We start from the raw sequence: 27,468 nt of genomic DNA, 5'->3' as shown, positions 1-27,468 counted from the left end.
GACGTTGCAAGACAGTATAAGTACAACAATCTTTATTCACTCTGCACAACATTTCACCTGCTGAATTAAAGCGGCTGCTTCAGCACTCAGAGATCCTCTGCAATGAAACAAATCACCCTTCACTCATTGATCTCATTATTTGACAGTTTTAAAAACCTAGGCATGTGCAGGCTTCTTCCACAAGGGGTGTTTAGTCCACTGCGGGTACAAAGTCGAGCCTTTATCAAAGCGCAGCAAAAGGTTTAAGTGTTCTACTCGGTGTGCACACAGCTCCGGAGACGCTGGCCGTAGAGAGTCCTGCGTTCAACAAAGCAGCTGTCTCACTTCTTACCTGTGCAGGACACAAGGAGACAGTGATCAAAAGCTCTGCCAGTCAAAAAACAAAACATGCTGACAGCACAGTACGGCTGCCACTTACTATCATTTTCATTATCCATTCATCTGCAGAATAGACTTTCTATGAAATGTTAAGAAATTGTAATAAAAAACAGACAGGGGTCTTAAAATGAAGACGGCTTGAATGTCTTGTTTTGTCAATCCTAAAGCAAGAGATGTTTTTTTAAGTGAATTTATTGAACATGTTAACAAAGTTTTTTTTTTAATACAAGGTATAACAATAAATAATAAAATGGTTCTCCGTGTTCAAAACTCATCACTTTGTACCAATAAAATCAATAACAACAATCTTTACAGGTTAACCAAAAAATCGTCAAAGACAAAAATAATCCGGAAATCCTCAGCCCTGCTCATAACCATTTAAAATGTGGTTTTTGAATAGTTTTTTTTAGTTTAAATAAAGTTGCACAGTTTTTCTGCTCATCGTTACGGCTATTCCACAGATTAACACCTTTTGTTGTTATGCAGTGAAGCTGGGAATTTGTTCTTATAGGTGGTTTTTGAATATGCAGTTTCCTCTTCACTTTAATATGAAAACAAAACTAAGAAACTCAGGAGGAATATATATATTGTGCCGCAGTGGGGACAGCTTGGCTGCCATTCTCCTGTCTCCCACCACCTCCACAGTGTCCAGAGGACTCCCCAGGACAGAGCTTGCCTTCTTCAGCAGTCTGTTCAGTCTCTTCTTGTCAGCAGCCAAGATGCTGCTGCCCCAGCAGACCACACCATGAAAGGTCTGGAGGAGGGCCCCCTGCACCCCAAAAGACCCCAGTCTCCCCAGGCTCTGTCCCTTCTTGTATAGAGCAGCAGAGTGATCAGTCCAGGTTTTTATTCAGATGAACAACCAGGTACTTTTACAATCTCAATGTCTGCTCCCTGGATGTTCACTGGTGTGGGGGGGAGTTTGCTGGTGCCGTTGGTCCACCACCAGCTCCTTTAGGGCTTATTTTTCTAAAATGTCTTCTAATATTGCTCAGTCTCCCTCTTCCACAGCCTCACCTAATGTATTTTCCACCAGCCGCCACTGCTTTAAAGCATCTTTCCATGAGACTCTCAGCATGAAAGCAAATGAGTATTCTCCCAAATGTCAAACTATTGAAAGGTTATTTGATGAATTATTTGACCCCTTCTGAATTTGGAACACTGACCCTGGATGTGCATTGAGATTGTAATAAAACAAGCATCATCCAGATTTCAAAATACCCAATACGACATGTGAAGTGTAATGTGTGCATCAGCTGAATATTAATGCACGATGCAGGAAGGAGCAGAAAGCTTTGAAGTCATGAGACGGCTGAAGATCAGATGTCAGGGTTAATCTCGATCCGTGCAAATACTCTTTTAATGTAGTAATTTGAAATAACTACCAAACATTTTCAGTGTCGGACAAACAGTTGAGTGTCTGTGTGTGTTTAAGTGTCCTTTGCACCGTGGGGATCCACACATGGAGCCTATAATTCCCGATGCAGCGCCCCTCCCTTTTTTCTTTCAACTTTCCTCATGAAAGAGAAAGCAGCCACAACTTTCTTTAAAGACGCACATGGAGACACACAGAGACCAGCCAGGAACAAAATGTTCAAAAAAATACACATAGGAGAGCAAAAAAAGAGAGGAGCATTACTCTTAACGAAAACATCAAAACAGTGACTGCCACAAACACCACAACAGAACAACAGAAGAGCTCCATGCCGGGACCCACCACAGGGGCTCAACGCCGTGTGATGTGGCCCTGCAGCAGGCTCTCTCTCTGGACACTGAGTGACTGAAGTGGTCTCCTTGGCCGGAGGGGGTGAACATCCAGAACAAATTGGTTCACCCTCAAATGCATCCCTATCTTCTGAGTCACGATTAGCTTAGCAATAAGCTGCTTCCTATTGACGGTGGTTTTGGAGTTTGTGTGTGTACCCTTCTGTTCTTTCGTGACAGGAAAAGGAGGTGATCCCTCAGAAGTAGAATGGCTGGGGGGGTGGGGGGTGAAAAGAGACTTTGTTTGGGATGGTGTGAAGGTTTTCAACAGAATTCATAAGACAAGTTAACCGGACAGAAACCGCCTGGAGTGGTGCGTCTCCAAGATGGAATTTGGTGTGGTTTGTTAGTCGGGTACACAGTCAACCGGCAACGAGATTCTGCACTACAATTAAAGCAACCGTTTGATCCTTTCCTGGAGAACATGTTTTAAAAAAGGGGTTCTTATTATATGCAAGGACAAAGCATTTACATTTTAACAACATGAGCAATATGTGATGATAGAGGACTAAAGTGTTTATTAGTCTGTTCATTTCAGTCATCTCAGTGTTTATGACTTGGAGGAGTTCTCTGTGATTGTGTTACATGTTCTGCTGCCATGGTGGAAATAAATTATTGACGAGCCAAAACATTTCCCACGTGTTCTGCAGAACTATACCGTGGCCCGAAAAGCTCAAAAAGAGACCCTGAGAATATCTCCGGCTCCAAAAAGCCACACAGGAGGGAGCGTTTCACCTCATGTAGCTCTGAGGATGTAGCGTAACGGTCATTATAACAGGTCGTATGACTTTGTCTACAGATCTAACTTATTCAAAACAAATGCCAGAATGGAGGTCCACCGGACCAGAACAGAGAGACACGTATGGCCTTATTCAGTCACCTTTCTTAGGAAGAAATATCTTCTTAAAAGTCACTCTTTTTTTTACATTCACCAATGTTTTCTTGTCAGGGATATTGTTAGGTAACAGAATCAAAGCACACTCACTCACATTTGAGAGCTGACATGATTGCATAAATTCAAAATTGGTTCTTGCATTTCAACAGTGAGTTCAATGCCCCTTTTTTCTGTTGTTTTATTTCTACTAAAGATGCTGCTCAATATGGCAGCAGCTCGCTTAGCATTCACTTTAGGATGAAGTGATAGACAAACAGCATTTCGTCACTTTTTGTTTACGCATTTTCAACTTGTTCTACTATTTTTCCAACTTTTCTCTTTAATTTCTGCACACAGCCCTGCAGTATCATGCTTTCATGTGGAGTTGCAAAGCTATTACTTGCTATTTCTGTACAAGGGCACAAACAACAGTGTGGTTGAAGAACACACCATGAATGTGACAGACCTCTCTTAGGACCTCTATCATGAACAGATTTAAGAAAAAACATTTAAAAGGTATTGGTGAATGAGACCCTTTGTATTGATTTCTTCCTTGGGATTGACCAAAGCAACCAAACTACAGATGTGAAAGTGAAGGAAATGATTGTGTGAGTGATTGTGTGTGCGTGTAGATCTCTCTCACCTGGAAGCTTCAGCCACTTGGGCACTTTGCCCGGGTCAGATCTGGCAGGTTTAGCAGGCGGGGTGGTTGCAGGGGAGGCGTCGTTGTCCTCAGTGGCTCCACTGGTGTTGGCCCTAGGCTCCGGAGCAGGCAGCTGCTCCTCTGAGCCCTCAGAGCTGCAGGAGGGTGTCGGGGACCGCAGCATGCAGCTGAGGTGGGGGAGGTCAGATAAGAAGACGAAACATTTTATTATACGATGATATTTTATTGTCAGGTATTATTCTTGCATCCCTGCAGCTCCCTTTGCAACATCAACAAAAACACATGTAGGACAAGTAACAAGGGAACTGACATCCAAAATAACAACGGAATCACTGAAGACAATATTTCAAGAACTACAGAAATATTTGATTGTATATTTGACCTGGGATTTAACCTTGTATATAATTATAGGACTTATTTGACTGGAGCCTAAAAGAGTGCTTCAGTCTTACCCGCTCTCGGCTGAGTCAGATGAATGGAGAGAAAATAACTCTGGATTCGGCTTTTAGGGCACTTTACAACTTTTAGACTCTAATGATTTAAAAAAGATGCGAACATGTATTTTTGGGCCCAATGACGTCACGGACTGACACATACATTGTAGTACCGCCGTTTAGCTTCCACAGGCGCACTTGCTGGGAGTTAGGAATATACCTTTGATAGTAGTCACTACACAGGACGCGTCTATAGTTTTTCCAACCTACAGTTTTTTAAATGTAGCTCTGCGTGACTGCGGCGTGGACGTATAAAGAGAACGTCCCTATGTTAACAATGATTAAGTAATATCCCCTCGTAGATTAAAATAGAGCTTTTTTTAATATGAAAGAACATCACAGTGATGCTATGCATCTGGGTACAATTTTTCATTTTAATTCACCATGGATTTAAAATAATAAACTAGAAAAATCATAATGTAGCTTAATAGCTAGTTTTTTGTGTACAGCATTTGAGTACATCTACATTGTTTACACTCCAGAGCTCTCAGATCATCAGGAGCAGGTTTACTCATCGTCCCCGGGTAAGAACTAAATTTGCTGAGGCAGCTTTAAGCTTCTGTGCTCCGCAAACCTAGAACAAACGGCCTGGGTTCTTTAAAATCAAGGTTAAAAACCTTTATTTTTAATGCTGCCTACCCTGAGATCCTATAACTGTGCCTTATCATAGCACTTGCTGCAACCATTCTTTTATCCCTTTTATGAATTCTCTTTTTTTTTTAAATGTGCTATACAAATAAACTAGCCTTAATCTCCAACACTGTCAATGGATAAAAAATGTTCCTCTTGCTGCAAGACACTGTAATGTATTTCAATTGCACCAACTGACGAAAAGCCTATGTAGTTTTTTTCCTTAGCTAGAGTAGACGTGATATTACTTCAGCGTTGGTAACATGGGCACGGCGATGTTGTCTTTATACGCCCATGACCAGTGTTGGGAAGTTACTTCCAAAATGTGATACAGTACATATTACTTATTACTGTCTTTTTGAAGTGATAAGTTACATTACATTATTACTGTCTCTGAAATGTAATGCGTTACACTACTTTTGCGTTACTTTGAGTTACTTTCACCAAAATAACAGCTAAAGTAAGGCTTTAAATGCTAACATGTATTTATTGCAGCTCATTAATTAAAGCTATCTATCTATCTGGCAGTACATGCTGAACATTAGGGAAAGAGCTAGAAATTAAACTTGTGCTCCCTTTAAGTGTGCTGAATAATATGTGATACACGTCTCTGTGTGTTATTAATAACATGTTAGTGGAGCCTCTGCACGGCCCTGTGACCTGCTGTATATCAATGAGTCTCTATGGCAGCGTTAGCTCACCTTGTCATTGGTGTGTTAACGGGGATTTGGCTGACAAGCTTTCTTAAAGCCGGCGATTCCACAGAGGAGAGAGGCTGCAGATCTTCAACACTCTGCACCGAGTCTCTGAACTTCTCGGGGTTCAAGCAGCAGACCAGAGAGTTACCTTCTGTTGCTTCGGCCTGCCAGCTCTCCTGTCTTCTCCTTTTCTTTTCTCCGAGTCTGCAGCTCTGAATTGCGAATCTGTTTAGCCATCTTAACCAATAGTAAACAGGCTTACTGAGTTACTATTCTAACTGCACTATTATTTCTCTGGTGTCGGAATGTCTCGCGATGTTTGTGATTTCCTAGAAACTAAACACCACATCATTTCGGGTTAAAATGTGTTGTAACTGCGTTACTGAGAATTGTAACGGGTATTATATTACCCACATTTCAGAAGTAATGCGTTATATTCCTGAGATACAGCAAAAAGTAATACATTACTGTAACTCTGTTACTTTTGTAAAGCATTACATCCAACACTGCCGGTGACACAGTCACGCAGAGCTACTGGCCGCGGCTAAATCTAAACTGAGTTGGAAAAATGATATAGACCGGCCAGGACATGGTCGGGGTCAGAGATTATGTTGTTGGCAAACCTCCATGTGGTATTATATGTCTTAAGGTGTCACCGGAAAAGAGGCTTTAAAGACTTGTTGTTCCTGAATTTATTTAGCAGCATTGTTAGGCATGTGGAGAGAAGTTAAACAACTCTGGGAGATCAAGGAGAGAAGTGACGACCTTGTAAAAAGGACAACAGGTGGGGGTCACATTTGGGAAACGGGCTCTATCTTTAGAAGGACTGGAAAGTGGTTTATGTGTGTGTGTGTGTGTTTATGTGTGTGTGGAGGAAATGAGGGCGCATGGGGGCACCTGCTGTTTAGGCTGAACCTCAAAGGGATTCCTATGATGACAGCTTTGTTAAAAAAGGCTGGTTGCCGCGGGATATAAGTGCTTACACACACCCTGATGCACACATTTAAACACACACGTGGACACATACCTTGCGATGGACTCATTTGCTTGCAAAGCCGACACAGAGGAATCAACCAGTTCCTTTTTCATGTAAATGTCTGTGGAAAACACACAGTCACAGTGTTAACTATTGTTTTGTTCTGTTACATTCCTCAGTAATACACCAGTATCCAATTCAAAATCAGACCAAAAAAAAGACAAAAACCTCTCTTATCGTCAGAGCCGAAGTACAGCAGAGCGCCAGGAAACAGGTCGGCCTGCAGACAGATGAGGAGAAGTAAACAGAAGCAATCAGAGAGTTTTTTTTTTTACACGATTCATCTGCAAAAACATGGACAAATCTAAACAAAACTGCCTCCTTTCTACATGCAAAGCGATCGCTTTCACCACATCCGCGGCCAGAGTTGAGTTCATTGCTGAAGATGATTCATAGCTCGGGGATCCGAACCAGTCACTCTTTGAAGCAGACCACAAAATGAGCGACAATCAAATGGTTAGTGAAAACACTTTCACCCCCGAAGCACGACACACCTCTCCGGTGAACGTCTTAATGGTTATAATGGACTATTCGCAGGCAGATATTATCAAGCGTACAATTATGGAGGCAGAAAACACAGACAGGCAGACAGACAGGACACGCGTCTGTGACTCTATGGAGAGTAGACGAACAAGAAAGTAGTTTAAAATAAACAGTCTTGTGCTTTTAGGCCCATGAACAAGCACTACTGAGCAGTGGCACACAGTTGAGTTGTTTTAATATTTATTGATGTACTGGTAAAATGGTAAATGGTTAACACCAAGAGTAATCCCTAAAGTAAGTAGGTGGGTCATTCCAGAACTGGAGGACATTTTCTGTCCCACCTGTAAAATTATAAATAATCCTTAAAATAAATGCTAAAACATGCACTTGTTGAAAAAGTATTTCAAAATATTAATTTAAAATATCAAATAGCTCTAAAACGGCATTTCTCTCTTGTCCCTACTTCTCTGTGATCAATCTGCATGTCTAATACAACATTTAAATTGGGCTTTTTACTTTTTTTGCTATTTTTGGGTAATATAAGTTTTTTGTAACGGTCATAGTAGTTTGTTAAATCATAAATATACACGGCCCGGCCAAAAAAAAGGTCACAAGCCTGTGGGGGCAGTGCTATGATCTGGGGTTGCTGCAGTTGGTCTGGTCTAGGTTCAGCAACGTGCCCAAAGAATGAGGTCAGCTGACTACCTGAATATACTGAATGACAGGTTATTCCATCAATGGAGTTTGTCTTCCCTGATGGCACGGGCATGTTCCAAGATGACAATGCCAGGATCCATCGGGCTCAAATTGTGAAAGAGTGGTTCAGGGAGCATGAGACATCATTTTCACACATGGATTGGCCCCCACAGAGTCCAGACCTGAACCCCATTGAGAATCTTTGGGATGTGCCGTCATCAACACAAGATCTTGGCAAAAAATTAATGCAAGACAGAAATAAATGTTGTGACATTGCAGAAGCTTGTGGAAAAGAAGCCACAGCGAATGCGTGCCGTAATCAAAGCTAAAGAAGGTCCAACGAATATTAGAGTGTGACCTTTTGTTTGGCCGGGCAGTGTATGTTAAATAACAATGATTTTAAACTGAAGGTGTGTCCCTAAACATGCGTGTAACCCACTCAACCCTGTTACTCATATTATCACAATAAGATAAGTTCAAAGTTATCGTTCTTTAGTTAAATATCTTAGTTTGTCCTTGCCTTGAAAGAAGCATTTCATTGTGCAGCTAGCATGAATTCCTAATGTAAAAGCTTTTGCATTTCCTGTAGTACAATTTATTGTCTTTAGTAAAATTCAATGTTTATATATGATTTAGCATAATCTACATTTAAAATGTTCCCAGATTATGAATTCCTGTTTTTATTTATTTAGAATTGATTTCTATTGATTTTAAAGTTCTATCCCCATTGAGTGCTGTTGAAAAGCAACAAATAAAACATCTAATAAAAAGTGTACCATTGATGCCTGAGCTGGCTAAATCATTTTTAGCGATGCTTTACTACCTGTTTATATAAAATACATAACAGAAAAAATAGAAAAATAAGGATTCATTTTTTTAAAGTATTGATGTCTAGATGTCCTCCAATTCTGGAATGACCCAGTTCCTCATATTGTTATTATTATAAAAAACATTATAACACGTATAATGAAAGACGTTCTGCAGTAAGGAGGAGGTTTTAAACGATGACGGGGCTCTGATCACATTGTACCACAGCCTTTTTTCTGTAAACAGGACCAGTGAAGGGAGCAGTCACAAAAGCAAATATAGCCTAGCTTATGTTCATACTTGTTTATATCTCTGTGAATTAATGAATGATTTCACAATTTTGATAATTAGCTTCTGGCTGAGCCTACATGCTGCAGTTACAGCATCTGCACATATGTTATGTGTTTGTAGGCCTATTAACTTAATGCACTTGTTTTGATGTTTGGGTTTTTTCTGCACCATTGTATGTGTGATTTACCGCACTACATCTGGTGTGTGGAACATATGTGCAATTGTTATGCATTTCTCAATTTCTGAATGAAATCGTTATTCATTTGCCTATTGCAAACAGACCCTCACTTATAAGTTACTGATGGCCAGCTCCTTTTCTAATTAAAATAAAAAGAACTCTGAGAACATCATTTAGTGTCCGTGTTTGTGGTTGAATGTGTGCCGCACATTGTTTTTAGATTCTTAAGTTGGAGTTGAAAAAGGTTGGGAACCGCTGCTATACTTTGACCTGCACTTTTTTCTGCACACATACATGTGAATATATATTTTTTTAAAACGAAATGTATATATGCCAACTCATTCTTAATTATGTTTTGTTTTAACATTTAGTTTTAAAACTTTTACTTACCAGTATATTATTTTTATCTGCTGCATAAACTCCTGAATTTCCCCACGGGAATTAATAAAAGGGTACATCTTATCTTATAGGCTACTGTATGTTACACACAGCATAAATACTATCACACTAGTGATGAACTACTCCAGAGTTCACTAGCAAGCGGCTCGACCAGAGTCCGGTTGTTTAGTTCCCATCAGAGGTCTGGGACTGCGTTCAGACCAAACAAACCCGCACCAAGGGGTGAAACACTCTAGGGTTCCATTCAACCGGACTAAACAAGGCTGGTGTGAACACAACCATAGAGTCCAAAAGTCAGAATTTATTGGAAAAAAAAGATGTAATTATTTCGAAAATGAACTTCTTTATCTAACAAAGTGTCCTGCCTCAATCCTTTTTTGTTGGGGTTCAAAAATAACATTTAAAAGTGATATCCTGCATTAAAGAAGCTCTTTCTGGATGTCCATAGACACTCCACAGAACAGAATTATTCCCAAGCAATAAAACGTTAGCCTTTGGTTTTCCACCAACTCCTGCCTAATAACATAATAACAACAACCTAAGAAAGCTACAGGTAATAAATTCAGCTGGCATCATTTTTTCTTTTAGATAAAATCCAACAGTTACCGACGAGAAATGAGAAGCAGCTTTTGTCGGTCTGAAATCTCTTAAAAAAAACTGAAAACCCTTTGAACATAAAGATAAATCTGCTACTTTCATCATTGATAGCTGCATGTGAGCATCGTGTGCCATGCAAGAACAACATTTTCTGACAGCTGTGGCAACAATAACTAAGGGAGGCTTTTCAAAGACTTATCGCCAGCTGCAGGCAAACCGTTTCCATGCTCAGTCCGTCACAAGCTGCATAAAAAGAGTGTCTGTCGCGGGGATTAGTTGGGTTGACCCTCTACTACAACCTGTCTCACACACACTGTTTGTCTCGCTCTGCCCCCCCCCTCACTATCTGGTTGCTAAATTGGGACTCTCTGGCCTAATTGCTATTATGGCAGCGCTGTGAGCAGGAAACAATGTGTTACAGTGAAACACATTCCTGCCATCCTGCTCCTCTGGCAGCGCCACCTCCACTAGGGTATGAGACAGGGCGACGGGACAGGACCTCTGTGTGTGTGTGTGTGTGTGTGTGTGTGTGTGTGTGTGTGTGTGTGTGTGTGTGTGTGTGTGTGTGTGTAAAAACATATAAGAGAGAGAGGAATGGAGGCAGGCAGAACGGATCCTGATGGAAGACAGAGGGAGAGACGGATGAGGGAGGGGACGCCTGGTATCAAAGGGCTTCTGGGTTGGGAAACATTCCTTCCCTGACATGACACAAAGTGATTAAAGAATGTGTGTGTGTGTGTGTGTGTGTGTGTGTGTGTGTGTGTGTGTGTGTGTGTGTGTGTGTGTGTGTGTGTGTCAAAGATTGATGTATAGACAGGGAACCAGAGACAGACAGTGTGTGTGTGTCTGTGTGTGTGATGACACCAACTGGATTAAAGATTTTGTTTTTGAGCGCTGTTACGCTTTTCAGTTCCCAATGAATAGAGACAAGGGAAGGAGGGAGGGAGGAGGACGAGTAACAAGGGATGGGTAGGGTTAGGGCTAGGAGACTGGGACATTAGGGTTGGTGGATGAGGGGGGAGAAAAGAGAGTTGGGGTACTGCAGAGGGACGTGCGGGGGTAATCAGATTGGGAGGGTTCAGGAAGGGACAAAAAGAGGACAAAACAAAGAGAGACGGTGAACTTGAATCAGAACATCAGATTGGATTTGGAGGGATCACACACACACACACAATCACAAACACACACACACACACACTTCAAAGTGTGCTTTTGAGGACTGTACCAGTCCGTCTGAAGTAGTACAACTTGTTCACCATCACAACACAATTTCATTTTTAACAGCTTTCTCTTCCTCCAGAGGAAAAGGAAAAACAGGGAAACGGATGATGAAAATGTTGGACTTGATAAAAAAAAAGAGAGTCCGTGAAGCAGTCAGAATATAGTCTGATGAACCGCCAAGAGAACAACTTTATGTTATTCTTTTGGATTTCGCTCTCTTATAGTGTGGAAATAGCTTTGAAGGAAGTGTCAAGGCTGCCCACTGCTGTGTGTGTGTGTGTGTGTGTGTGTGTGTGTGTGTGTGTGTGTGTGTGTGTGTGTGTGTGTGTGTGTGTGTGTGTGTGTGTGTGTGTGTGTGTGTGTGTGTGTGTGTGTGTGTGTGTGTGTGTGTGTGTGTGTGTGTGTGTGTGTCAAGATCAAAGCAAGGGCTGTATTAACCCCATGTGCCAGTCTGGGAAAAATCAAGCCCAGCTGGGGTCAAGGACAGTGGAGAGGGGGAGAACAAGTGTGAGAGAGTGTGGGGGTGAGAGAAGAGGGGGAGAACGGGAATGTGGTGAGGCTTTGAAGAGGAGAGAGGGACCAGCCGATACATTTTTACAGTCTGTGTGTGTGTGTGTGTGTGTGTGTGTGTGTGTGTGTGTGTGTGTGTGTGTGTGTGTGTGTGTGTGTGTGTGTGTGTGTGTGTGTGTGTGTGTGTGTGTTGGTAGTTGTTTTCTCCAGTTGGACTGTGATGTGGTTTGTTTGAGTCTAATTGTTTTGTTTATTGTTTTCGGTTTAAACACAGTGTTGCTTAAAGACTTAAACGGTGTGTTTGAGGCACCTGAAACAGAGTCGCTGAGGGGTCGTCCAGGATGGTTTTTGGGGGGGTTATGACTGAAAGAAAGGAAAAGATAAAAAAAGGCAGACATTAGCGTAAAGTACGAACAACACAGTGTGTCAACATTTTCATATTCCAAAGCAAATCCAGCGTGGATGTGACCTTCCCTGACTGTTAGGGAATATTTTGTTTAGGTAGGTAACCTTTGACACAGTTCATCATTTATTCCTTCCTCTGTGTCTTCCCCGGGCATAGGCTAATAGCCTTGGGGGGGCTTTTATCTCTCTTATGGTGGGGCAGCCTGGGCTTCTCTGTTTTGCCCATTTTAGGACCGAGCACAAGCTGACATGAGATAGTTTTTGTTTAGGGACATCTAAAAGCCCTTCTTATCTGGAACGTAGGTTCCCTGGCGTACATTCTTTTTTCATGTGAGACAGCTTTACTTTAGGATCCATATTTGTTTAGTCAGGCGACTGAAGAATGTTGATTGTCCATTCGGAACGAGTTAAAACCTCGTATTGTAGTAGAGATCTTGAAAATTGGTCGGGCAACCGCGCTGTCAACTCAAGGCTGCAGCAAAATGAGTTTCGTCTCCATTGTTACAGAAGTTTCCATCACACTGACCATCGCTTGTGTTATTGTATGTTAATAAAACATTTAGAAAACATGAATGTTGTATATGTATGCCTTGGATCTCGTCACTGAGTGTTTTTCTCCTACCCTTGCTCCTTAATTAAAAAAAAGTACATACAATGGCCATAATACCTTAATGTCACATTTATTTAAAAGAGAAAAGCAAGTCATTTTGTTTTCAGGGCACTATCAATACCTACCTAAAAATCCAGTGCTAGTCAGGTTATCATCTTAGCTGATAGAAACGATGTCTTTATGTCTACTGTATATGTTCAGGCCAAGTGTGAAAACACAGACATTCGCTTTCATAACAAACCAGACCTTCACACAGAAGCTACAGGTGAGGATGGTGGGTTTCATGATGTTGTGATAAATTAGATGGAACTATTACGCTTTTTTGGGTCAGTCTTAATTTAGGGGTTCATATTCAAGATCTTAACTTTCGCATTTCTTTAACACTTTTAAAACTTTGCTCACCACTACTGCCGATAAGGGCATTAACATCCTCACAAAAAGATCCATTGTGAAAGGGGCCCTATTGGGCTTTTTGTGGTTTTCCCTTTCCTGTAGTGTGTTATCTCTCGGTTTGTGTGCATGTAAAGGGTCTGCCAAGGCTAAAATCCCAAACAAACATTTTGAAATTCCAAGCCCCTGCCTGAAACGCCTCCACTGGACTCCTTTGTTTACTTCAATACCATAATGACATGTTGGCTAGCGCTCCAACACATTGTGTTGTGACGCATTCACGTTGGGCAAAGTGTCATTGAGTGAAACAGAGCAGCAAGGAGAAAATGTGTAATGCATGTGAAGTGTTGGTATAAAAATAAATATTGTACCTGGGTATTACCTTGCTGTTGAAGTGATAATTTCCACTCTTGTAAACGGTGTGTGAGTGTATGGGGCTGCAGGCACCTCACCTGCCTGCGCACCCAATAGTTTTTAAGGGGGTGCCTCTCCGGGAGACGGGTCGGTTGTGAGCTTCTCTGGAGTAGGAAGTATGTGTGTATGTGGAAAATGCAACTAAACAAAACTGGATGTTGCATCGCCCACCTGGCGCACGTCACCGTGGAGAGCACGCGCGTGCTGAGAAAAAAAGAACTACTCTCCGAAACATGGGGTGAGATCGGCCGAAGATCGTTTTTTGTGGAATACAAATAAAGACATTTCAGTTTGCTGCCGACGGAGTTTTTTCAACGGACTATCGGGGCCTGGAGTGGGCTTTAAAGACAATTTTTATTAAGCGCCAAGCGGCACTTTTTTGAGCTTTGTGTATGTTTTTTGGCTTGGCAGAAAGGCTAATTATAATAATAATATGAGTGAAGCATACAAACTGTTTGTGTTTCTTTGTGTTTGGGGTTGAAAGGGGTAGCTTTCTGCTTAGTTGTTTTTATTTTTCCCTTTCTAATAATATTTCTGGGCATGTACCCCCTTGCGTTTAAGTTAACATTGCTATTTTTAATAGCTGGTTGTTACAGAATAATAGGATAAGCGGCGGGACACCTCTTAGCGATTGACCAATCACAACAGAGATAGACTGGGCTCTGGTTTCAGGCAGAGGGTGAAAAGAGGTGCTGCAGCACAGGCAGGATGAGAGAAATACAGATTTTTTTTATTTAACATTGAAGGTCTCCTATTATGCTATATTTGAACAATATATTGTAGGGCCATATCTATACAAAACTTGTCTGTGAAGTGTTCAAATACCAAACAGATCAACCATTGTAGCATACCTCATACCCCTCTATTTCAGCCCTGTTCCAGAAGTGCTGATTCTGTGACTGTCGTTTTAAATCTGAGCTGAGCTGAAGCTGGCCACGCCCCTTTGGAGCGTCATGATCTCTGCCTGAAGAGAGATGTTTCTAACAGAGAAACTCAGCTAAATGCTGCCATGATTAAACACCATATGATGTTCCAAAGCACATCCAGCATTATTTCTGAAACACTTCTCAGTGTTTACCACTACAACAGAGACATTATATGTATTATATATACAACAACTCTAAGTCCCTCCTGCAGACATCCTGCTGAACACATAGAGACACACAGAGCTGCTGCGGAGGGGATTCAGCTCGCGACTGTATATGGGGGACGATAGGTTGGGACGTGTCACGTAGGCGGGACGTTGCCAGGAGTTCAATGTAAAGCCAGCCCATATTTTGGTTATGATGTCATAACCGAAGCAAATCTGGATCGGCTCGTTTGTACCCCCATTTTTAGAGATGTGGGTAAGGAGGAAAAGAGAGAGGGTTGTACTTTCTGGCACTTTGTGAGTCTCCTTACACACCGGGGACACATATTTATGTATAAAAGACATCAAAAAGTGCATTTTGCACAACAGGGGACCTTTAAAGCATGGAGACAGTAGAGGCACAAAATACAACAATATAAATGTGAAAATTAGCATTATATGTCCTCTTGAGACTTACACAGGTAGAAACTGAGCTCAGGCTCCTCCAGGTGATTGCTCACAAACTGCCTCACAGCACCAACTGGGAGAAAAACAAACAGAGAAACACATTATCCTCAAACCTCGCTCAGGTAATGTGTGTTTTTCCACATGGAATTCCCCTGGGATTTATTGTTCTGCTGCTTGTTTTGTTGCTGTTGGGGATGAGGTGCATCTAATCCGTGGAATTACAGAGCTGTCTCATTATGTCTGTCTCTCTGTCACTCTGGTGTGGCTACAGTAATACATGTGGTGAGAGAGCTTTAACATTGCAGCCATACCTGTGGCTAGCCAGCTGAAATGAACACTGCACACACACACGCACACACACACACCTGTCTCCAGCGGCCTGAAGAAACCTTGTAGAACATGTCTGTCTGGAAACTGGACCCTCATGACCACCTGGAGACAAACAGAGGTATGAAAATCATGTATATTTCATGCAAATACGCATTTTAAAAAAGGCAGGATTGTGATTCTGTGTCTCTCACTTTAGGATATCGTTCCATCTTCTCTTTTATTTGGGATTCTCTCAGAGCTTTAGTCATCAGCGGAGCCTCCTCCAGGTGCCTCCTGCAGGAAGGATGGAGAAAGAGTTGTAAGGAAACAAGCTTTGAAATAAAAAAAAGGCCCATTTTGGAATCAACAAGACGGGTAGAAAAAGGTTCATCTTCTAGCCTTACTCTTGTGTGGCCGTGTATGTGTGTGTGCGTGACAGAGGCAGAGACGAATTGCTGTGGTCGGTTTAATTCCCCCCTTGGTAATTGCAGTCATTGACACGGTGGTAGCGCAGCCATGAGGCAGCCAGCTAAGTCAATGTAGACGGATAGGAAAGGATGTACACTCTGAGGTCTCAATCTGACGGTGTTTGGTCGAGGGCTGAAGGATAAACACAAAACAGCCTTCCTAATTGCTCCCTGTGTGCCATATTTAGAAGCTGTTGTAGAGTGCGTGGTGTCTTATAAATGAGAAAATGTTTGCAAAACACACACAGTGCCTCAGCAGCTGGGGTGCGCTGCGGCCACATCCAGAGAGTAAACGTGTCTGCATCTGTTTCGAAGAAGCGCTCATAAATAAATAAAACTTCAAACTGGTAATAATAAAAAAATAAAACCTTCAAAACGCACGCAGTGATGCCTGGCATTCTCCCTGCCTGTGGCCTCTCATCATTGCCATGGTATTCTGCAATTATACATCGACAAAACACCACAGGACCAAATGCCAAACTGAATAATTATCCGTTACAAACACATCTGATCCAGGCGCGTTTCTGCAGCAACAAGGTATTTATATCAAATATCAAACACCATCCTCTTGACCCAAAGCCACCCAAAAGACCTCCTACTCCCACCTCTCGCTCTTCAGCTGGGCAAAGCGCTTGCGCACATCATCCATCGTCACCTCGAAGAACTCGTCGGGCAGATCCCTGTGCTTGTCAGAGTGACGGGACACAGCGTCCAGGTGGTAGATGAGGAGCTCCCTCTCTACGGGCTGCAGGAAGAGAGGGAGACACAATAACAAAAAAACGATAAACCCTTTGACGGTTACATAATCATAATTTGTGGAGAGCCTTTCTGAAGTTAACAGCTTTAAAACAGTTAAGGCATCATAAAGTTTTGACCACAAATAACTTTGTCTTACCTCCATGAACTCCCCCAGATTCATGTCCTCATCTGGCTGATTTGCAGTGGATTGACCCTGTTAAAGGAACAAAAATGGTTGTTAGTTATACTCTAATTTGTGGAAAGATTGTTTGTCCAGTTCTGCTTAAACAGTTAAAATCATACACTTAGTCTCAATAACAACGTTGTGTTTTTTGCTTGTCCATCCATCCATTGTCAACCACTTCGGATCAAGGGGGAATCAATTCCAGCAAAGAGCCCCAAACGTCCCTTTCCCCGGCCTCATCAACCATCTCGGACTGGGGAACTCCAAGGTTCTCCAAGGCCAGTGTGGAGATATAATCCCCCCTACCTGGTCCTGGGTCTGCCCCCCTCGGTCTCCTCCCACCTACTTGTGCCTGGACCACCTCCCTAGGTAATGGGCCAGGTGGCATCCTTACCAGGGGCCCGTACCACCTCAACAGTCTGAAGGAGCAGTGGCTCTAGTTCAAGTCCCCCCTGGATGACTGAACTTTTCACCTTATCCCTAAGGGAGATTCCAGCCACCCTCCGGAGGAAACCCAGTTCGGCCGCTTGTGTTCGATGTTTGCTTGTACTAAAATCAAAAAGGTATGCCAATGGGGGAGCTTAGATCTATATGCATGCACTAGGCTGTATGGCAGACAGATTGTAGTTATTTAGTTCAGTAGCCTTTTTTTTCAAACCTTTTTTTAGATAGCTCGGGAGTACTGAAACAATTTCATGATATCCGGAGAGGGTGTCACAGCAGAATAAACATTTTAAAATTGTTCCCTAAAAAAAAAAGAAAACCTCAAAATGCTAACTTTACTTATGGGTATTTAACTGCAAAAATATATATATATATACAGCTCTGGAAAAAATGAAGAGACCACTCCAAGTGTTTCTTAAATCTTTGTCTCTACATGTATGGCAACCATTCCAGTGTCTGTTGAATTCCAACACAGAGAAATGTGGTCAGTCATTTATAGAATACAATAAACTGAAAGACATGTCTATAAATAATAAACAAAGAGAAAATGATAATGCTGAAGTGGGCTCTTACTTTTTCTTGCGGCTGTATTTAATAACCTTCATTAAGATATCAGTATGGCTCACCTTGTTGCTCGAACCGTGGCTGCTTTTTAGTTTCTTGGCTTTGGGCGAGTCAACGGCTGCAGTCAGAGCTGAGGATGATGAGGATGAAGATAGCGAGCGTCCCACTGCGCCCCCCTGGGGACCCCCGAGGCGCTGCCCGCCTCCAGAGAAGGGAATGAAAGGGGACGAAGGAGCGACGAAGGAGGAGGAAGAAGACGAAGAAGAAGAAGAAGGGTGAGAGTTCAGTCCTGAAGGCCCCGCTTCCTCGCCGTCCTCCTCTGGCATCACTCTCTCCACAGGAGGAATCTTTGGCCGAACTGCCTCCTGCGAGATTGGAACTTCCTCCTGCTGAACAGGAAGTGAACTGCTTGGGGCCGACGCGGGAGCTGGAGCAACAATTGGCTGCTGGGGGGCTGCATGTTTAATTGGAGTCTCTGCTTTGGATGTCTCTGGATGTGACGGAGCAGGGTCTGGCAGAGATGATGGGATAGGTGTGGTTTTCTTGGCAATAAGCATGGTTGGCATAGCAGCTGTGGCTTCCCCATCATCTCCCTCTGCTTTGTTCTTCTTGAGTAAAAACCTGAAGCAGATGAAGGGAAAAAAATAGTCATAAAATCATCATGTCACGTAACCGTTGTTCCTGCACAGTATGCTTTTTTCCCCACCAGCATACCTGACAATGGCATTTCCTCCCGTCAGACCTAGAGACCTCAGAGTGGTCTTCTTCAGCGCTTCTTCCCCACTCACCTACACACACAACAGCAGCTTTGTTACCATAAAAGCCCCTTTCGTTTGAAATAGGGGGAGATTTCAAATAACATTGCTCACCTCGTCTCTCATGTAGACGCACACGGGGGTGGATTCCGTCTCTGACACACTGGATTTGGGAGGAAAAAACAGAGATTGAAGTTATGGCCGACTGATTTTTATTTGCTAGAACAGTGACAAAACAAAACACAGAAGTGACTTTCCCTTGTTCAGGGAAATCAGCCCTGTGATTTTACAATAAAACCTCACGCGATGCGGGGAGCTCTGTCTGCAGCATGTGTAAACCATGTGTGCACAATCCCGTGTAGAAACTAATTGAACCATAAATGTTTTACTATTGTTCTCCTTAGTTCTGAAAAGCATTCCCCTGTGCTTCACAACAGTCACACAGCTTTTTTTTTTTACGCTGATGTGGAGCTAATATGCATTTCATGAAAGCGTAAATTCCCTGGAAAAGGATCAGGATACGGAGTGATGTCATTTAATAGAGATGAGATGAGGGCTGGACGGATGCGTGAGCACCTGGGACCGCACAGCTGGAACTACTGAACAACAGCTGTGTGTGCGTGTGTGTGTGTGTGTGTGTGGTAATTTGTGGGAAAGTTTAAACTTCAGTCGAGGAATGGTGAAAGAATGGATGTTATCTAACACCGTGCTGCTGGCCTCCGTTCATTCCAACACAGTGATCCCCTTTACTTTCCAGCCCTGAGAAAAAAGTAAAGTCAAACACATATATGCGTTGTCCATACTTGTGAGGTCCAACCCAAGCACCTTATCAGGGCTGTGCAGATATGACAATATATATACAGTGGGGCAAAAAAGTATTTAGTCAGCCACCAATTGTGCAAGTTCTCCCATTTAAAAAGATGAGAGAGGCCTGTAATTTTCATCATAGGTATACCTCAACTATGAGAGACAGAATGAGAAAGAAAATCCAGAAAATCACATGGTAGGATTTTTAATGAATTTATTTTCAAATGATTGTGGAAAATAAGTATTTGGTCAATAACAAAAGTTCATCTCAATACTTTGTTATATACCCTTTGTTGGCAATGACAGAGGTCAAACGTTTTCTGTAAGTCTTCACAAGGTTACCACACACTGTTGCTGGTATTTTGGCCCATTCCTCCATGCAGATCTCCTCTAAAGCAGTGATGTTTTGGGGCTGTCGCTGGGCAACACGGACTTTCAACTCCCCCCAAAGATTTTCTATGGGGTTGAGATCTGGAGACTGGCTAGGCCACTCCAGGACCTTGAAATGCTTCTTACGAAGCCACTCCTTCGTTGCCCTGGCGGTGTGCTTCGGATCATTGTCATGCTGAAAGACCCAGCCGCGCTTCATCTTCAGTGCCCTTGCTGATGGAAGGAGGTTTTCACTCAAAATCTCACGATACATGGCCCCATTCATTCTTTCCTTTACACGGATCAGTCGTCCTGGGCCCTTTGCAGAAAAACAGCCCCAAAGCATGATGTTTCCACCCCCATGCTTCACAGTAGGTATGGTGTTCTTTGGATGCAACTCTGCATTCTTTCTCCTCCAAACACGACGAGTTGAGTTTTTACCAAAAAGTTCGATTTTGGTTTCATCTGACCATATGACATTCTCCCAATCCTCTTCTGGATCATCCAAATGCCCTCTAGCAAACTTCAGACGGGCCTGGACATGTACTGGCTTAAGCAGGTGGACACGTCTGGAAGTGCAGGATTTAAGTCCCTGGCGGCGTAGTGTGTTACTGATGGTAGCCTCTGTTACTTTGGTCCCAGCTCTCTGCAGGTCATTCACTAGGTCCCCCCGTGTGGTTCTGGGATTTTTGCTCACCGTTCTTGTGATCATTTTGACCCCACGGGGTGAGATCTTGCATGGAGCCCCAGATCGAGGGAGATTAGCAGTGGTCTTGTATGTCTTCCATTTTCTAATAATTGCTCCCACAGTTGATTTCTTCACACCAAGCTGCTCACCTATTGCAGGTTCAGTTTTCCCAGCCTGGTGCAGGTCTACAATTTTGTCTCTGGTCTCCTTTGACAGCTCTTTGGTCTTGGCCATAGTGGAGTTTGGAGTATGACTGTTTGAGGTTGTGGAAAGGTGTCTTTTATACTGATAACGAGTTCAAAAAGGTGCCATTAATACAGGTAACGAGTGGAGGACAGAGGAGCCTCTTAAAGAAGAAGTTACAGGTCTGTGAGAGCCAGAAATCTTGCTTGTTTGTAGGTGACCAAATACTTATTTTACCGAGGAATTTACCAATTAATTCATTAAAAATCCTACAATGTGATTTCCTGGATTTCTTTTTCTCATTCTGTCTCTCATAGTTGAGGTATACCTATGATAAAAATTACAGGCCTCTCTCATCTTTTTAAATGGGAGAACTTGCACAATTGGTGGCTGACTAAATACTTTTTTGCCCCACTGTATATACAAAATTGAGATCCAATTACTTTCCATAAAAATTAACAGTGTTCCTCGGTTATGCATTACCAGTGTCATCAAAACCCCAATAACTAATATTATTTTTATTTTAAACTACAGCTCTTCAGTTTGGACACATTTATTTGTTCATTTGTGCGGACACAACGACAAAATCCTGTCACCTCTTTACCAATATATTGAATAGAGATGCAAAAAGGAGGAAATATTGCCTCTTAAGGCAACATTCACATTTTTTTAGCAAGTGTCCTGGTTGAGTCTGGTGGTTCTATAAAAGGTTTACAATTGAAGTTACTAGAAACTAATGGCAAACGTTACATTATTGTCATGTATTAATTTCACCTTTATTAATCCCTGAAGTGGAATTCAGTTATTTACTGAGGTTTTATTTTGCCATTACACACATAGGCCCGAAATACACAAGCATGCGCAAACAGGACCTATAGACATGCACTAATGAAGAGCTGGCAGAGCAAAGGAGCGGCCAGTGTTCAGGCACCCGGGAGCAGCTTTCTCAAGGCCACCATAGCGGTGCTAAGGAGGCAAACTGGCCCCTCTCCAGCTACCAGAACACACTCTGTATTTTGGTCCAGTCGGACTTGAACCGGCGAGCCTTTGGTTCCCAGGCCAAGTCCCTTAAGGCCCCTTTTCCACCAAACCGGATCCGGTTCAAGATCCGATCTTTTGCTTTTCTGGCGTTTTTCTGGTTCTAGCCTGTAGCACCCCTTGTGTTTCCACCAATCAGAGGCCGAGTGGAGCTCAAGTGGGGCTCCGTCATTGCGTCATCGCTTGCGTCATGACGTATCCGTTTACGTGCCCTCTTATGACTGATTCATATTCACTGTCTGACTGTCACACAAGCAGCTGATGCACCCTCCCCATAAGTGAATGTGTTTCAGTCTGAACTGACGCTGTTTGGCATCACAACGCTGTTATGAAAGTGTCTCTGGCATTAGACAGGTGATGTTAGCATAGCAACCGAGGCTACTCTCACTATCTTCACTACTCTGCTATCCTATTGTGGCACAAGCCATTTTCTACAGACATATTATACCGGCGTAGTTTTCGTTATGATTTTACTTCTGATGGCAACCTGTGTAGCCCATCTATTGATTCCATCCGATAGCTGCAATAATACAAAACAACAGGAGAACGTCTGCCTGCTCTTCCCAATGATCAATAACAGTGAACGGATGGTGATTAAAGTACGGTAAAAATAAACAGCATCACACTGAGCCTGGTTAGTGTTGCCTGACTTCATAAAGTGTGTTTTTTATAAGTGTGTGATCGCGATGTAGTCACTTTGCTCAGCGATACTGGTTGTTACAACTTGTACTCGCTGTACTCGCCACAAACTGTTATTGCTCAGGTTAATCTCCCCCCTCCGAAGTAAGCGTGACGTATTGGTTTGTATTGGATCTTGGATCTTGGATCTTGCCGGGCAGCCGAGTAGGGCCAGAAAGATCCGGTTTTTCGGCGCTTAAAGCCGGCGCCGCTACAGTGGAAACACGAAAAACCAGATCATTATCGGCTCCAGCTCCGGCTCCAGCTCCGGCTCCGGGTTGGTGAAACAACGGCATTAGACTAAGCTACTGTCGCCACTTTTAAATTACATTTAAGATATTATTTAAAGAAACCTTTTAAAAAGGTCATAAACATTGAGCAAACAGTTGAGACAAACATGAGATCCTCCAACTTTGCAACTTTAACCTCTGTGTTTAACTCAAACTAAATACTAACCTAAACACTAAATTCTTAACCATGTGTAGAAGTTAGAAATGGAAAAAATGTCCTCACAAATATAGACAAACAACAGCGCACACGCACACACACACACACACACACCTGATCTGGGGAAAATGTGTGAGCAGTTCCCACAGAGTCTGTCCGCAGGAGAAGGAACCCTGGTGTCGAGAGCCGTCCTCCATCTGGAGCGCAATCCGCACCTGATGGCACACACACACCTGTATTTTAAACATATTTCAAAGACTAATAACACACTTTACACGTTAACCAGTGTCCATGATCTGTCAAAACAGGTTAAAATGATCAATAATGAGCGGTAGTGTCTCCAAGTTATTTCTTTTTCAGTCTTTACATTTATAATAAGAGATAGAGATTAAAGAACCTTACTGAACTCGTTTGGAAGAAGAACGACATAGGTAAAACAGTTTCTTTCCCAATTAAATACAAGTTAGATTCAAATCAAGAACACATGGAAATTAAACGATTTTAAAATGGAAAATGTTGTAACAAAAAAAAAAGGAATAGTGGCACTAAGAGTCTCACTGACCGTGCACTTTTATTTGAGTTTAGACAATGAAATATATATATATATATTAAAATATACAGCCCCGGAAGAAATTAAGAGACCACTTCAGTATTACCATTTTCTCCTGTTTTATTTTGTATAGCTATGTGTTTGAGTTAAATTATTTTCCTTCTTTTATTTATTGTATTCTCTAAACAACTGACAATTTTTCTCTGTGTTGAAACTCAACAAACAGCCATTCCAGTGTTTACCCACTGGAATGGCTGCCAGACATGTAGAGTATGCTATGTAGCTGCATATATAACTGAAAATATGTTACCTTAATTGCAGGAAGGAAATCCATTATATTATGTACAAAAACCCTACATCTGAAAGTTCTTGGCTCTACGCTCTTGAGCTATTTTGCAGGAAGTAGATTCTTTGATAATGGAACTTGATTAAGCTGCACATGTGGGCCTACCTCACTGTAGAAATGAGTAACACCAGGCACGAGTGGGAGTCTCTTGTTGTTCTTTCTCTCTCTGAGTCATTCTACAAGTTGTTTATGTTTACCCAACAACCATGTTGTCCGGCTCAAGACGCACGCTGCACATCGGCACACCGGGAGAGATGAAAGAGTTCTTTGGTTGTCAACATCAGCCAACAGCAAACTCTCTCACAAAACCAGTCTGGCTAAGGCAACGTTTGGGAGAACCTATGTGTGTGTTTGTGTGTGTACATATGTGCATGTGTGGCATGAGTATATAAAATCTGTGTGGTATCAACAGTCAACTATCCATCAAATGAACAAGAACAACAGATCAATCCCAGCCGTGATTTTACAGCTTAGATTACGATGCCATGATGTCATAGGAAACTACAGCTCAGCAACAGCAAAGTGTTTTTTGTGGGGGTTTTTTTTATACAGATCAGAGTGAAAGCAGGAACTCAGGCAGGGATTTAAAAAAGTTCTCGTAACTGCGAACACAAGCCAGCAGATGACATCAATACCTAAAAAATTAAGGGAATATTGCAAGGCTTTACCTTAAATATTTTTGGGTGGACAAAATAATCAATATCTTGATTTGGTAATGTGATACAAATACTAGCCTAATGCTCTGGCAACAGTATCATACCTTTCTTACGTCTAATCCTTATTTCTCATTCAACCTAAATCAATGAGTGGAAAAATCCACTCAACAGATAATTCAATACTGCTAAAGATGGGTCGCTGAATGACTTGAAATACAGTAATTATGTACATTTTAATGCTATGGCATTCACAGTCATGAGATATTTATTTACAACAACAGCAGATCTTGGTCAACATGTTGTGATGGACAGGGTTTTGTTGATGTTTTGCCTCACCTGACTATAGCAAGCTCTGTCAATATTTACGAAAAAGATCTCACTTCAATTTTTTGTACCACAATTTACTTTATATGTTTTCGCATACACTGCTTACATTTATGCACTGGGGATTTAAGGCTATGTTTTTTGTATTTGGCATTTGTTTAAATCACTTTGATTTTTAACAAGAAGAATAGAGTTTTACTTAATATTTAAAAAGGCACTTTTAGTTTTATTCCACAAAGGAATTTTTTTTGTATGTTCTTGAAAACAATTGTTTTATATATTTTTTTGTATAGTGTCAAGAATATCATAAATGTTCAAACTAACCTGGCTGTCGGCTACCGCCTGTTTCCGTATATCTGTTACCATTTCCAGCTTTGCATTGTTGGGCAGGTTGGCAAACCTCCATGGCAGCGTGAGGTCAACAGCAGTCCTCTGAAACCTGTCAAAAGGTGATGACAAGGCAACATTACATTTCAGAAAAGATCGCTCTTTGTGTCATAAAAAATATAGAAATATAATATAACCCTTGAATGAATTGAAATTATTTACATCAACATCAAGGCCACTTTATAGATTCAATCTTTTTACCTGCCCTGATCAAATAAAATAAAAGTGTGTATACTGTAGCCCCAAAATCATAGAAGTTATTGTCATACTTTTCATATCTATGGGTAACAATCATTGCTTGAATTTAACTCTTAAATACCCAGCTAAATAAATTGGGAGTTACCACTCAGGCTTATCATTTAACAACTGGTTAAACATTGTCAGCCATAACAATTCACAACTGTTAGTCTCACACTAAACATACCAAAACCAATTCATTAAACACATATGATTTCATTGAGTTTCAAAGTATAACTGAAATACCAGGATATTATAGCTAACATTATTTAGCCTTATTATCAACACTGACAGCTAGCATCATCCAAACTGATACTCACTTTAGACCGTGATCGTTGGGATTAAATCCGTGCTTTTTGCAGACATCCTCGAGCACCTGGAGAGGAAAAGTATAAAGCTAGTAAAAAAGACACTTAATAATCAAAATAGTTTGATATCATCCGCACGAACACAGAAACTGATCAGTCACTGGCTAACTGCTGTTAGCCAAACAAGCTAGCAGGAGGAAAATAGTTTGCTGTCGTCTGGAAAGGATGAGTCAAAACGTCCACGTCAGAATACATAAAACGAGTTTTAAAAAGCAAGTAACCTGTAATAACGGCGTGTTTGGAGACACTTTGACTGTTTGTCTTCTCCCATTAGGAGTGAGAACAGTTACAGCTGAACCGCTGGCTGCCATTGTTGTGTCGTGACGTCGCAGTGTTTATTTGAATAAACTTTATTGACACATAAGCGAAAGGGATCCAAGAGTCCATTGATTGGATGTTCTTTGTGGCGCTCACAATAAGTTCATGTGGAAAAAACAAACAAGTAAATGTTTTTCTCTCTTCATTTGAAACTTTGTATTTAGGTTTTTTTTAAAACGGTTTTTCATAGAAACCATGTTTTACAAAAAAAAAACTATTCTGCAATATATTTCTACATTAACCCCTATTTTAGATGATGCTCATTTCCAAAGTATTTTTTAATTAAGACAAGAAATTAAACTTATTATCATTGTGATTTTTGATATACAAAACACACAATATAGCCTAGACACAGACGGTTTGCAAACCAAATAAAAAAACTCAAACAGAAATGTGGGTTAATGTAGGCTAATGCTTGAATAAAGTGCAAGTGTACTGCATAATGCCATATGTATTTTTATTCCCATGACGACATTTTGACAGATCAGATTAGAAAAAAACAAGTAGAAATAACTAAATTAATGATGGCTAAATTACATGCAACCAGGTCCAGGGCTTTATGGTTGTGCATGGCTACCTTATTGGTACCTTTCAATCTTATTGCCGTACTTACGGTAATTATATTTATTAGACATGTGCCTTTCCTTCTGCAACAATTCAAAGAATCTGCCTTAAAAAATGTCCATGCATCCATCTGCCGGGCACAAGGAAAGATGAAAGTGATGTGAATCACATGCTTCACAACACAACTCAAGATGGGAGATTTTTTAGCAAATTGTTAGTACAGTATTCTCCACCGCACATGTCAGACATTTTTCCTTGGTATAACAATGTACACATACATACACCATATATCAACAGATCGTGGAATCCAGAGCGAGGCACCTTTGTAAAGGGAATCACTTGTTATGTTTACTTTTATATTAGTCATATCATGTGTCAACGGGTAAATCTACAATATCCACATTTGTAATTCATATTCAAGCTGATAAACCCAATAGAATCACATTCTTTCTTTCTTTCATTCATTTAGGAAACGCAAAGATTTATTGAGAACAAACATTTATTTTCAGTCTGAAATCTGAAGACAGAGGGTAATGGATCGGAATCGTAAAATAAATATATAACATGGGAAAGCCAACTTTCTCCCTGAAACTGTGTATTGGACAAAATGACTAATAATTGGAAGAGATTGACAATTCATTTTGATACAAGGGCTCCTCTACATGATAATGAGTAAATAATAAAAATGTATGTATCTGTAAGAAGAGGGGGATGTTTATGTGTCTAAGTAAATATGTATGTCATTTTTAGAACATAGGTTTGAAACCCTTATGTATGTTTATTGAGAACAAAAAACATCTCCAACGAGCAACAAGGATACCATCAAACTGGACATTGAACCGTATCAGACATTTGATTGAAATGCATTCTCAATGCTCACTGTACATAGAAGAGGAACTATCGCTGAAATAGATTGACACAAACTGACTGCAACTCCCAAGCTTGACTCCTTCACCTTAACTTCAAAAAGA

The 27,468-nt window shown here is 41.4% G+C and overlaps 1 protein-coding gene across 1 annotated transcript; it reads right to left on the bottom strand.

The window, feature by feature from the left end:
- On the bottom strand, window positions 1–25,969 carry aspscr1 (ASPSCR1 tether for SLC2A4, UBX domain containing). The gene is made up of 17 exons (XM_063884089.1): window positions 25,837–25,969; window positions 25,568–25,623; window positions 24,948–25,062; window positions 22,862–22,962; window positions 18,652–18,700; window positions 18,497–18,570; window positions 17,845–18,403; window positions 16,748–16,804; window positions 16,458–16,597; window positions 15,598–15,679; window positions 15,442–15,508; window positions 15,087–15,149; window positions 12,031–12,083; window positions 6,707–6,758; window positions 6,530–6,599; window positions 3,660–3,847; window positions 1–331 (listed from the first exon to the last, which is right to left on the bottom strand). Exons 1-17 carry the CDS (start codon window positions 25,924–25,926, stop codon window positions 321–323), a joined length of 1,827 nt encoding a protein of 608 aa, XP_063740159.1. The 5' UTR covers window positions 25,927–25,969; the 3' UTR covers window positions 1–320.
- Between the last annotated feature and the right edge of the window lie 1,499 nt (window positions 25,970–27,468).

This window comes from Eleginops maclovinus, chromosome 5 (genome assembly GCF_036324505.1).
Source record: "Eleginops maclovinus isolate JMC-PN-2008 ecotype Puerto Natales chromosome 5, JC_Emac_rtc_rv5, whole genome shotgun sequence".
Classification (NCBI taxonomy): domain Eukaryota; kingdom Metazoa; phylum Chordata; class Actinopteri; order Perciformes; family Eleginopidae; genus Eleginops; species Eleginops maclovinus.
Note: the sequence above shows the minus strand (reverse complement) of the source record. Positions and strands in the feature narration are given on the sequence as shown.

Coding starts and splice junctions, on each gene's coding strand:
- aspscr1 (XM_063884089.1), bottom strand. CDS start 25,926: ATGGCAGCCAGCGGTTCAGCTGTAACTGTTCTCACTCCTAATGGGAGA. Junction 18,571..18,651: donor GCGTCTACATGAGAGACGAG/GTGAGCAATGTT, acceptor TTGTGTGTGTAG/GTGAGTGGGGAAGAAGCGCT. Junction 15,509..15,597: donor AGATGGAACGATATCCTAAA/GTGAGAGACACA, acceptor GTTTGTCTCCAG/GTGGTCATGAGGGTCCAGTT.